This window comes from Liolophura sinensis, chromosome 6, assembly GCF_032854445.1.
Source record: "Liolophura sinensis isolate JHLJ2023 chromosome 6, CUHK_Ljap_v2, whole genome shotgun sequence".
In the NCBI taxonomy this organism is placed as follows: Eukaryota; Metazoa; Mollusca; class Polyplacophora; order Chitonida; family Chitonidae; genus Liolophura; species Liolophura sinensis.
In genome coordinates, this window is record NC_088300.1 from 15,699,629 (window position 1) to 15,713,308 (window position 13,680).

The following is a 13,680-nucleotide window of genomic DNA, read 5'->3' on the forward strand; positions in this document are numbered from 1 at the left end:
ACCTAAGGGTCACGAGAGTCTAGTCTCTGACGTGGTTGGTAACTCGTTAAATGAAGCTGAAACTAGGAATTTTTACGAGTCCGTGGGATACGCCATGTTAGAGAAACCGGAAAAACGATGTCACATCATTCGTGCCTGCGTTCTTCAATCTAATCTAAGACAAAACGCATAGATGGGTTTACATGACGTCGACGTCGCACCTAGAGAAAACATAGGTCTCCTGGCGTTAAGTAATTCGCGTGTCATTGATTTAAAGTGATAACATGAAATGCCTTATCTGGGCTATGCAAATTAATAAAATAGTAAGGCACGCTTTTAAAACTTAGGGTAAGATATTTATCAATCCATATATTTACATCTAGTGTTCTTTTCTGTTAAGCATTTACATTACAACATATCACTATGTGAAAACCAGTGTCCGCACATCCAATTCAAAACGCCTACTGACGTGTATGAATGAACACAATACATATCACATGTGTTAATCAGACGTGTAGGTGCTATACAAACATTATCCTCTGTTACCTATTAGTAGCCCTATATACTTAAATAGTACAAATAAGAAAATAATTCTGAACTTTGGTTTAATAAGCAGTTTTATGGTTTAGGCCTTTTGAAACCATGTGAATAACAAGAACAACAGTGTAAACCTTCGCAACTCCCTGTTTGTTCTTTTAGCATGGATTGCAGTTTGGAAAGGTCGTCCTGTCCTTTAGCAACTTTCTGATCTGTTTTACTGTCTTACGTCAAGATCAAAAATATTTGAAAAATAAAAGTTAAAAACATACAAAATTTAAACATTTTTTTTATATATATATAAATATCTTTTTCTTCAATATAGAAATGGCCTTGCATGTAAACAACTCTTTTCCATTTTAGTATAGACCTTATCATTGGTTTGTTGCTGTAGAGGGGCCTAATACTCTCCACAATGGATCAAAGATCGTTATACAAAAATATATGTATATACTGTAATTCTTCAACCTTTGCGAATTTTTGCAAGGTGTAAATTCAAGCATACTGGAAGGCATTATTTTGTGTGGACTGATAAACTTATACTTTTTGTGAAGCCCTGAAATCCAACCAATGTAGTTATGTCTCCTAAAATCAAATTAAAAATGTTTATAAATTGCACTGAAAGTTGCTCTTGCATATGCCAAAGGGTTGAGGAATTAGGTACCAGGATTAAATAACTGGGAAGAATAATCTTTGCTTTCCAGACAAAAAGGGTATATATGCATCGGAAAAATAAGTAAATTGCTTTTTGTATTTGAATAGGATGTAATTAGGAAAACATTGGAATATGGTGTGCTGTGATCTAACAGATACTTCCCTATAAGTGGTACTCGTCCAACTTGCATGCAAGGTTGTGATTCAAAAGCTGCACTTCAGGCCTGGCTAGCTGGGAAAGTGTTCATGTATTGTCCAAGAATAAATGTCAAATTTCATAGAAGCATGACAGATCATGAGCTCCATACTCTTCACTGTACCATACACACCACGCATGCGTCATATGTATGGTAGAAGGAATTAAATTATTCCCGCAAAATGACCACGTATATATATTAGTATGATGTAAATTATTTGGAAGCTGGGTTGTCTCATGGTTACCCATGCAGTAAGCTACATAGCGTAACAATGGCATGCTATATAGCGTAACAATGGCGTGCTACATAGCCTAACAATGGCGTGCTACATAGCCTAACAATGGCGTGCTACATAGCATAACAATGGCGTGCTACATAGCGTAACAATGGCGTGCTACATAGCATAACAATGGCGTGCTACATAGCCTAACAATGGCATGCCACATAGCCTAACAATGGCGTGCTACATAGCCTAACAATGGCATGCCACATAGCCTAACAATGGCGTGCTACATAGCCTAACAATGGCGTGCTACATAGCCTAACAATGGCGTCCTACATAGCCTAACTATGGCATGCTAAATAGCCTAACAAGGATACATATTTTGTGGAATAGTATGCCTAACTGAAAATAAACTGGAAAAATATCGAGTAGCCCATATGGCCATTAACTATTCCGTGTGTTACAATATAAATCTACAGCGGTCGTGTGTAACTTTACTGGATGCATATTTCCACACTGTCGTCCAACGTTGTTCAGATGATACCAACTTGTATGCTGTAGAAGAAGAAAAAAATTCCACATGGATTCAACTCTGTAAATTAAAGTTTGATTTCTGGCCATTAACAAAGCAAATTATTCATTACTCCAGAACAACAACAGAATATCTAACTATGACGAATCGAACAGCTACCACACACACACACACAGTTTATCACACAGGGCCTCATATGTGAATGTGAATGATATGATGAGTCATTAAAAATTTGACTTCAATAGGTTCAACCACTGCGTCAAATACCATCGGGATAAGCTCAAAGTACGATATGAGCTCATGGGCTTTACAGACTATCTTCCTTGTTATATGTTGTTCATGTAGGTGTCACGGAGAAGAGACCGGGTCAAACCAACCTGCACTGGTATTGGAGTTCGAGCTTTCATTGTTGCTCTACATAGAATTGTATTTATATGTAAAAGGCTATCTGTTTGCAGTTACGCCTATGTTAACTTGCCATTGCCACATCCCCTACATATTAGCCTACCATAGGCCTAGTTTATACTTTGCTCTGTTTCTCATTTTCACAAAGCTGCATTTTCTTTCAAGAGCAACCGGCATTAATCACTATATCAAAGTAAGTCTGGAAATGATAACATTTTCGGCATAGATATTTGTCCCATTTGCTGGGTAAAGCCTGGAAACAGTGGACGAGTTGAGACCAAATTTTGGAAGGTTTCCTCAACAGGTTCTTTCACACATAAAGTTTACCGCCATACACACGTGTGTTGCAAATAGGCATTCTCCCCCACACGTGTACGTGTGCACACGACATTTACAAATTGGTTCTCTCCCGCACACAGGTACGTGTGTACAAGACATTTACAAATAAGTTTACTCCCACACACAATTACGTGTGTACAAGACATTTACAAATAAGTTTACTCCCACACACAATTACGTGTGTACAAGACATTTACAAATATACTACGTGTATGCAGGATGTATACATGATATTTACAAACAAATAGGCTTACTGCCATATATAGGTGGATGTCTACATGATATTTACAAATAGGCTTACTGTCATACCTACGCGGATTTATCCCATAAATGTTCATTTTTCCAGGTAATAAAGGCATGACATATCGTTTTGATATGCACCACGTGCATATAAATTCGGACATTTTGATTGATCCGTGTATCTTTTCAATTATCAAATCGACCAATCAAAAGTTACAACTCTACTACTTTTTTGTACAACTTTTTCTTGTCATCTGCAAATGTCAAAATTGCCCCTTTTCAACCAGGAAATATCGTAAAGATTGACAAAAAAGGGCTCACCAGAGTTATAAATAAATATTACAAGTCCTTATGTAAATAATTCTGTCTGTACTGTATCATACTCCGCTATGACGCTTCACTTGACCTATACATGTGATATCACTACGCGGTTAGACGTCGGCGCAGTTTGCGAAAAGTTTAAATCTTAATGATTTTTTCCGCCATAAATTTACTATAAGGCATAATGGGATAAATAGGATATGAAATTCGTGACACTCGCCATCAAATTTATTAAACTCGAGTAGTCGTTTTCACTTGAACAAATGAAAACTTCTACTTTCGTTTAATAAATTTGATATCTTCGGGTCATTCATTGTTAACGTGGTGTCCGTTTCCGGATATTTTGCGGTCAGCCTTTTATACCGTTGTGTAACCTGTTTTTACGTACGGACAGTTGGGAACTGGTCAGTCGAGTTTGGGCGGTGTCCGTGCACGGACATGAGGGCTTGGGGACGACTGGAATGTGTGAGGCGAAAAGCCAGAGTCAATAAATGTTGAATTGCATTGACTGTGTTGGCGTATCCTTATATATCCACGGAGTATTTCACACTCATTACATATCCAGTATGGATGTAGGCCTATACATGTTATTTACAAATATGCTTATTCCCACACAAGTACGAGTTTACTGAGGACATTTACAGACTTCTCCCATTCACCCATATGGTGGGTTTTGCCTATACAGGACCTTTATGAATAGGCTAGTTTATTCCCACACGCGTATATACGTGCAATTTTCAAATAGGCGTACCCAAATACACCAGTAGGCGCATACGGGACAAATGTACTTACTTCCATGAACACGATGATGTATACAGAAAATTTACCAATAGGCTAACTGTCATACACCGGCGAGTGTTTACAGGACATTTACTAATAGGACTACTGCCATACATAGGTGGGTGTATACAGGACATTTATGAATAGGCTAGTTTATTCCCACAGGCGCATATGGGACAAATGTACTTACTTCCATGAACAGGATGATGTATACAGGACATTTACTAATAAGCCTACAGCCATACATAGATGAGTGTATAGAGGACATTTACCAATAGGCCTACTACCATACATAGGTGGGTGTATACAGGACATTTACTAATAGACCTACTGCCATACATAGGTAGGTGTATACAGGACATTTACTAATAGGCCTACTGCCATACATAGGTGGGTGTATACAGGATATTTACTAATAGGCCTACTGCCATACATAGGTGGGTGTATACAGGATATTTACTAATAGGCCTACTGCCATACATAGGTGGGTGTATACAGGACATTTACTAATAGGCCTACTGCTATACATAGGTGGGTGTATACAGGACATTTACCAATAGGCCTACTGCCAAACAGGATTAGGAACGTGTACAGGCCTACAAATATGCTTACACTTCCACACACGAGTACACCAGCGCACACATATGTACATGTATGCATACGCATATGATACCATTGCACGAAGCCATGCAATGGGCCTACATAGGTTAAAATAAAGTTCACAGGCTTTCAATATTAGATTTCAACATATCAAATAACTTCACACCAGATTAAATGACAACAAAAAATTTGAGAAAGGTTTATAGGGTTTGCCGATAAATGAAAATGTTATTATAAATCGGCCTATATTCTCAAGCCCTATATAGTCTGCCTTTGTAGCACCCTATATTGCCCTTTGGACATGCCCACACATAGACCAGTAGATAACGCCTGCAACTTTATGTATGTTAAAACTTTAAAATTTTCATGTATATTTTGATACCGGGGCCACAACGACATTTCTGACATGCCGCGCGGTAAATAATTTATTTTTTTATTTATTTGTTATTTGTTATTTGTTATACGGCGTGTTATACGCCGAACAGATTGTGGTACCAAAGATTATTTCACATATATGACGGCGGCCACGGTGGGAGGAAAGCGAGCAGAGCCCAGAGGAAACCCACGACCATCCGGATAATATCAGTATTAAATCAGAAAACAAAGTCTGTTTCGCGGTCGAATGGTTAAGAGGCTTGTCTTTCAAGAGGCTTAGCCAGGAATTAATCCTTTTGATTCACCAACACTCATTGTTTCTGTCAATAAGGGGTCGAAGACGACTTGCCTTGCCTTCCACCGATGTGATGGGTTGGCCTAATTATACGCACGTGGGGAAATTAGTGAGTAGGTCTATGGTAGGTTGCCAAATATATGGCCACATATCACCATTTTTCTCTTTTCTATACGACAAATGATTTAGTTTGATACATGTTATGAAAGCATTTATGTAAATCTTCCAGATGTACACCACAAGTATTTTCCACTATTTTCAACGAATTCCAGACAAGTTTCCAGCCGCCATTCGGCGTGACAGACTAGTCAAGCACTCGGTTCGGCTATCTCGGCTATCCAATTTTCTGTTTATCATGCTATTACACTTGATATAATACGCGCTTTACGTTTGTACATAAAATATAAAAAAATATATATATAAAATTCATATATAAGCTACAATGTGTACAAGTGGTAAACTGTCAACAAGAAAAAAGTGGATATACCTAAATACTTGTAAAATTATTCCATTACGGTGGTTGTTGGTTTATTCACTCCCGTTTCCTTCACCTCTAAACTTGGCCACCGTCATGTAAGTGAAAAAACACGGTGTTAGCGACCACTGAAATAAACAAATAATCTAATCCAATCATTGAGTTGTCTTGTTTAATTGACTTTCAATATACTGACCCAAATATCCTGAAAATAAAAAAAAATAAAAATACACACACACTATATACCATGTAGAAGTTCGCATTCCCGTCACATAAACGCAGACACAGACATTTCGACAAGCGTGAACTTAAAACAGTCTGATAGAGTGTAGCATCCAAATGTATCACAAGTTGAAATAATGCATGGGAAATAGACCATGTCTCAGATATATCAAATATGTATACTGAATATCAAAGATTAATGTTATGTAGCGTTATGTGTTCACTGGAACGGTCTCAATTTATTTCCATATCATACGACTTAAAACATGTTGAATATAGCACCCTCCTGGGTGTTTAATAACCTTGTCCCAGATTTATCGCTGTTTTAACATTGAAAGAAAAGTTGGAAATTCGAAATTAGTTTTTTGTTTTCGACAAGGACAATGTTGAATACATTTGCAACAACAGCTGCCCATTTAACAGTCACACATATCAGAAGGTGAACAACCGCTACACGTGTGAGTACGCCTTTCTTCTGTTGAATATCTATTAAATTTAACCATCAACAGTTGATGAAAACAAAGATTGTTTTCATTTTTTATCACCTTGGTAAATTCAGTTTCAGATGCGTTACCGGTACTCGACAAACGAGAAGTGTCCCACAAAATGAGAGAGTAGGCTCCTTCCTACACCATCGATTAGTCCGACGTAAGGTAAATATGTCTCGGAAATGGTTACAGGCTTTTTATTGTTTGTGTGAACACCATTTGAAACTTGGTAAATGGGCCCTCTTTTTAAGAGATTGTTACTTAACATATTAAATTCATTTTTCTAAATACTGCGTAGTCGTAGCTTCAGTCTGGGTCTTTGTTTAGCTATAAAATAATGATATAAAACTTTCAGTATGTCATCTTGAAGGCAACCCTTCATCAGTGTTTGGAAATGGTCTGACCAGTCTATTTAAGTACATGCATGTGGGGCTAGTTATTTATTTATTTGATTGGTGTTTTACGTCGTACTCAAGAATATTTCACTTATACGACGGCGGCCACCATTATGGTGGGAGAAAACCGGGCAGAGCCCAGGGAAAACCCACGACCATCCTCAGGTTGCTAGCAGACCTTCGAACGTATGGCGGGAGAGTAAGCCAGGATGAACTGGACTTAAACTCATAGCGACAGCATTGGTGAGAGGCTCCTGGGTTATTACGCTGCGCTTGCGCGCTAGCCAACCGAGCTGTATGTTGAGTGTTTTCTGATATACGTATACATATTTAAATGAATGTGTCCTTATATATATATATATATATATATATATATATATATATATATATATATATATGTACACACACACGTGGAATTGAGACTGTTGCTGCGTACATGGCATTTCACAACTTTAAAACACAACAGAAGATCCGAAAAGTCTCAGTCATTTTTTTTATTTATTCACGTTATTTAGATGTGGCTTTCGGTTTTTGAATGGTTCGAGTTTAAATGGAGCCGTGAAGGGGGCAGTCGATGATGAAGTAATTTGATCTATATGGTAAACTGTTTACGGTATTATCACACTGAATCCAGGTGATGTTCTTTTAGCGACAGAAGTGGATATCGACTTAGGTATGTTCAATTTATTGGTGTTTTGAAAGTGCCTCGTCGTCCGTGGCGTTAAATGGTTAAACGTTACAACGACGCCTATGGCCTACAAATAGCAGTGTATCGTTTGACTTGTTGAACTAACATGCTCCATGCCCTTTACAAATTTTTACAGGTATCTGCCTTGGCTCAGCTAAGTCAGAGCTCACTTATCTCCCTTGGAAGACATTGTCTCCTTTCATCTCGTCGCTGTGGACGATTTTACGTTCTTAAAAGATGTTTAAATGTAAGCTTTCAATGTGTGCTGGCAATATTATAGTTGAAGTAACACTTATCTGTAGTTTACTGATTCGTGTCAGTAGTTTAAAAGTATCGTGATCAAATGAGGAATTACCACGCTGCAGATATGAAGTTGACGAAAAGTGGACCCGTTGTCGCGTTCTATGGCTTAAAAAGTTAATATGATCACAGACGCTTGCTGCAGCCAAAATGACGATCTGTATGTACATACATGTAGTTAAGAGAAAGGAAATGACAGTTGGCACCAGTACTTTCCTAAATTGTCCTGTCTTCCGCCAATATAGACTTACACTGCTCATGCCTACGTCACAAACATACCAGTACCTACCGGTATGGTGATGTTCGTCACTAACTCGCCAAAGGTCTGTGGCTTACCCAGGGCTTTCTTCCACAAGTAAAACATAGCACGAAGTGAAAGATTCTTTACTACCGGTATGGGGTTTAACAACAATCATACAATAGAAGTTTTCATTCCTCGGTTATGGTTCTTCTGAACTCACCTGGTTCCCGTATAGTTTTGAATCTGAGATAAATATTCACCAACAAGTATCAGCTGATCTAGAAAAGTCAATCAAGCAGATGCCTCTTTCGTTGACCATATTGATTTTATGTCTTTTTGAAGTGAAACAGTCATGTCATCCACCTTTTTATTGTAAAAAGTATTTTTATTTGTTTGACTAAGGGTGAAGTGGAAAACACCGGATCCAGATATTCTAAGTAATAACCTGTCATAAACCCATGGAGAGGGAAAGGTATAGCAGAGACAGAGCTCACAAGCCTAGGGAGCTTAGTGAAACAAGATCCTCATTTAGCCCTCATCGTGTACCTGGTAATTCCAAGGCTGAGAGAAGTCACAAAGATTCTCACAGAGAAAAGGGTGAATCAGATGAGAAAAGAGGAGATAGTGGGCATGATGACTACCATAGAAGAACGACCAGTAGACAAGCCGAATCTCTTGAGAGGAGACATGCTGATTACAAAAATGAAGAGTGGCGTATTAAAAGGATAAGTAGTCATGAAGACTCTCATTGTAGCAAAAGTGAAAATCACGAAAGAAGAAAAAGCCATGATCTTGCAAGTGGAAGAAGACGAAGTGAAAGTCATGAAGATGCTTATGAAAAGAAAGGTGGGTATTGTGAATATTTTCGTGGAAGAAAAAGTAGTGGAAATCATGAAGATTTGGATAGAAGAAAGAGTGATGGAAGTCGTAGAAAAAAGAGCAGAAGTTGTGAAGATGATGATGAATTGCACACCAGGAAACGGAGGTCAGACAGAAGTAGAAGTAGCAGCTCTGAATCATCAGGACAAGGTATGTATCTATCAGGATTTATTGTCTGAGAGGTTTTACACATTTTAGTTAATATCTATGTTTGACATTTAACGTTCTGTAGAGGGATACCACCAATGAGGTAAACTCAGTTTATACATAGGCCCTCTGCTTGCTATAATCTTTTGTAATTCCTAGAGGTTTTGAGATTCAAAACTGTACACAGTAAGAAGAATTAGACATTTGATATACCCGGTAGGAAAGCTATCGATATCGATGAAGAAAGGGCCACTTAAATTATCTTTGTTCACTATATAACCTTTGGTAGTTGCTGAAGAGTTTAAGATTTTCAAAATCTGTTATGTAGGACCTTCACACAGGAAAAAGAGGTCACGGTCTACCTCCTCAGACACGGGTCAGTCAAGTTCCTCTAGCAGTAGTAGCCAGTCTTCAGGTGAGTGGGGTAGGTGTTTAGGTCACCTGTCCAGAAATGTGGGGGGACGTGGGAATGATGGGGCCGGGATCTGCCTGTCTGTCCATCTCACACCTGACCTGTTTTACCTGTGTCTTTATACAACTAGTACAGCTCACAGGTATCCATGCATTACATTGATTTGGCAACAAGAAAATAATTTTTTTCTCCATTTACTCAAGAAATGTATTTATACATTATTTTTCCAGAATGGACAGTGTGTGTAAAGTTTGTGTTTGTTACACCCATTTAATACAAGGTCATCTCGTAAGTGCTATGGGATTATTTTGATCTTAAGATTGGTGGTTTTTCATTTTAGATGACGAAAGGAAGAGGAGGAGACAAAGACACAAACATAAGGTAGACATGCATATTAATTTTTGCGATGTTTTTCTTTATCTCTTTGCCTAGGGATATTGTCATGGTAGCAACAGTCTCACTGTCTGTCTGTCCAGTTCCTTGTAAACACTAAATCTTACTGTTCAGTTAATCAACTCCAAATACATTTGCCCATTCACAGCTACTTTCAGTCCTGCTGGGGGCATTTCTTGTTGGAATGGCTATTAAGGAATTGATTGACTCCTTGTAAATGTCAGGCCCTTGATCACTGAGCTTGTGACTTTGAATTCATATCTTGCTGTCCCAACTGCGGCTTTAGCTCCAGAGGTTTGTCTGGCACCTGGCAAAGGTCTGTGGTTTAGGCATACACCAGGCACTTCTGTTTGTTCCACCCTGAACATTATAGCTGTCATACATGTGTAACTACAGTTTCTTGAGCATAATATTAAACACTAGTCAGGTAGTAAATAGATTTGATCCTGTTATTCATTTAAGCCTCTGTTTTTTTAGTCGATACGGATGGTAATATCATTTACTTGCATCCATTTAGTGCTGGTAATGAACTCTGCTTATGACAGAGCAGCATTATGTCCCCTACACAGTATTTTGCTATGATCAGATATTTTCAGTTATTGCACATACTAAAAAATGCAAAGTAAGTTGTAAACAAAAACTTCCAACTCCTGTAAGTACTTAAATTCGCTGGTCTCTTCTCTTTATTGTGGTGGGCGTGGCTTCGTAATGTGATCTGTGGGGCTTGAAAATGATTGACATGGGCCTGAAATTGATTAACATATGGCATGGTGTTCCTGGTCACCATGACAGAAAGGGAAGAAGAGTAAAGGGAAAAAGCACAAGCAGAAGAGTAAAGGTTCTGAACCTGTCCAGCTGTCTAAGGTGAGTGTGTATATATATATATATATATATATATATATATATATATATATATATATATGGCATGACAACCTTCACAAACCAGTTAAGATGAACAGGTAGATATGAAAAGCAAAATTGACTATTACAGTTTATTGTTCAGGAAAGTTTCAGGGCACCAGGAACAATCTTCTTCTTAAGGATTTTAGTTTTTAACCAACCCATGGTTGAGTTGCCTGATTATCGTTTATGCTATATAATTCGGCTTTTGTTCTGCTGCAAAAATAGTTAGGCTCCTGACTATTGAGGTCGCGTGTTCGAATCCAGCGGTTACCGCGTTTTTAGCGTTTTGCCAGTAGGTTTGTCAAGTACCTTGTCAAGGGCGATAATGTACTCGCTATACTCCGCCTTCCTAGTGTACTTGAGTACACAAATGAAGTACATGTATACCCGAAATCTGCGTACCAACAGTTTAAAGAAAGTCTTCTCTAACACCTGTTACATGTAGTGTAATCTAATGTTTTAATCCTCAAGATCGATGTTCATGTTGATAAAGGTAATCTCGCTTTCAAAAAACCACAGTAGTAATTTATACATGTGCTAGAAATTACACATGAACGCTTTTCGTTTGAGGGGAGAAAACTCTCGGTATCCGTTTGTCGGTATCTTGAGAAATGCATTACTAAGTTATGACTTACAGTACATACTGAAGCGTTATCATTGGCTGTGAGATGCTACATGGGAATCGTACACGGAGCATAACCTTTTTAATCTTGTTAAATTTCGCTCAGTTTTCCCTACTGTATCCTTGGGTTTTGTCCACAGGCTTATGTGTATAGAGATGACTTAAAAAATTCGTTTCTAGATTTAGGTACTTGCAAACAGTGGAACCTATTTATACGTGATATTACCGGAATGGCTACAGAGAAACGCAGTGTAATGAACTAAATGAAGTAAAGCAACAGATTTACTGCCCTGGTCGATCTCCAGGCATCCGCTAAGTATAACCATGCCACAACTGACAACCGCGGCGTCACACATGTTTTCCCGCAGGTCGGTTTTGTCCTATAACCTTATTTAAACGATGCCAATATCTAATGGATTCTAGTATACAAAAGCGAATATATGACTATCATTGAGAACCAGTACACAGAATGACATTGAAGTTTTCATTCATGACACATGGCGACACATCAGGTTGTAAGTTTTTAGACGACGAATTTGATGCTTGTTGAGTTATTTCCAGTCAAACATTTTGAGCGCCAGTTCATCTAGAAACTTGAGAAACTAATCCCAGGGTTCTTCACTGATCTTTTATCACAACCCTATGCCGAGCAATAATCCATTTTCAGGACGAATTAGAGATTGTTGTTGTGGCTTTGGTTGATTGTCTACGTCCGAACATAATGGCGAAGTTCTGTCAGCTGATGAAAGCTGGTCATGTATGACATGTTTTGCCGGAGATTACCGAGTGTTGGCGGAGAGTATGCATAAAATCAGGATCATTAACTAATGACTTCAAGTATCACATTTTTCAGATTTATGTGCCCCTTTTAAACTTTATACTTACTGTAGTTTATGAGTGAGAGAAATCAGTCAGAGACTGGAAGGAGCGCAGTGTCCGGGAAGAAAATCAAGCTGAAGTTGAAGAAAAGCAAGCAGGACAAGGAGGTGTGTAAAAATACATGTACATGTATATTGGCTGATTTTCCTATCTCATCACTGGTCAGTGTGGTCTCGTGGCAAATGGAGTTGGTCTATTCACAAAACACAGGTTGATAGTTTTTACCGCCCATCATGAGATGCCCCTTTAAACGAGTAAAATTTCAAAAACTCCAACTCTACAACATGGATTCTTGTCGAAAATGAGCCGTAAATTCATCTGGAGATAATTTTGGTAGAAGGAAAACAAAATCTGAATTGACGAGAAATTCAACTATAAAATCTGAAGCCAAATGCCGCTGTTCGCATGGCAAATATATAAAATTAAGAGTCTCTCCGCTCCATTACATAAATATAGGCAAAGAATTTTTACTCCTAATTCAGTTCGATAACCTCTGTCATTTCGCGAAACTGTCAACGGGTGTATTGTTACAGTGGCAGAATGTCTATCATCTCAGGCTCTAAATCCATAACAATAGTGTTCAAGCCATCCCTCTGCCATCTGTTGTACTAACAGGCACAAAATTCTGACAGAGAGTCAGTAAAAATCCTGTTTATTCCGAATTTCCGTGACAACAACTAAGTTTTGTGCTACGAATCAAAACTAACAACCGCAGCTGAAAGAAGTTCTGTATTCCTCCATTGTATTGTTTATGCCCTTTTGTTTCAGAGAGATAAAAACCGAGCGCAGATACTAGACTTCCTCAACGCAGCAATGTGAACACAACTACTTGAAGAGGAGAGTCTGTATTGTCTTTGGAGAAAACCTGTGATGTTGCCAAAAATATTCAGAAAACCACGCGCTTTTCCTGCACTAAATTCTTGTATATCGAATCAGAACCCCAAAGCTGGGTTTTATCCATGAAAATTTCCCGAATTTTGGAAAGATATGAAATCTCCCTGTGCTGTATACAGGAGGATGTGATGATATTTTTGAATTTTTTTTAATTGGCTAGTTTGAATTGATCCAGCGATGATTCGCGAAGCACTGAAGAGTCATTTCCAGTGATACTGTTCACTTTGTTTATCATCTATTGGCCAATAAAATATTTTGTACTCTC

General features: G+C 38.2%; 1 protein-coding gene across 4 annotated transcripts; it reads left to right on the plus strand.

The window, feature by feature from the left end:
* The first annotated feature begins 7,928 nt into the window (after positions 1-7,928).
* LOC135467878 (pre-mRNA-splicing factor 38B-like) lies at positions 7,929-13,680 on the plus strand. 4 transcript variants are annotated; one of them, XM_064745784.1, is made up of 7 exons: positions 7,929-7,992; positions 8,689-9,315; positions 9,641-9,727; positions 10,065-10,105; positions 10,910-10,981; positions 12,533-12,628; positions 13,290-13,680. In XM_064745784.1, the coding sequence occupies exons 2-7, from the start codon at positions 8,745-8,747 to the stop codon at positions 13,338-13,340; spliced, it is 918 nt and encodes a 305-aa protein (XP_064601854.1). In that variant the 5' UTR covers positions 7,929-7,992; positions 8,689-8,744; the 3' UTR covers positions 13,341-13,680. The 4 variants fall into 4 exon arrangements, 2 of the variants coding, with proteins under 2 accessions (XP_064601854.1, XP_064601855.1); XM_064745785.1 differs by having other exon boundaries at positions 8,689-9,132; XR_010444196.1 differs by lacking the exon at positions 13,290-13,680 and having other exon boundaries at positions 10,065-10,104; positions 10,806-10,981; positions 12,533-12,609.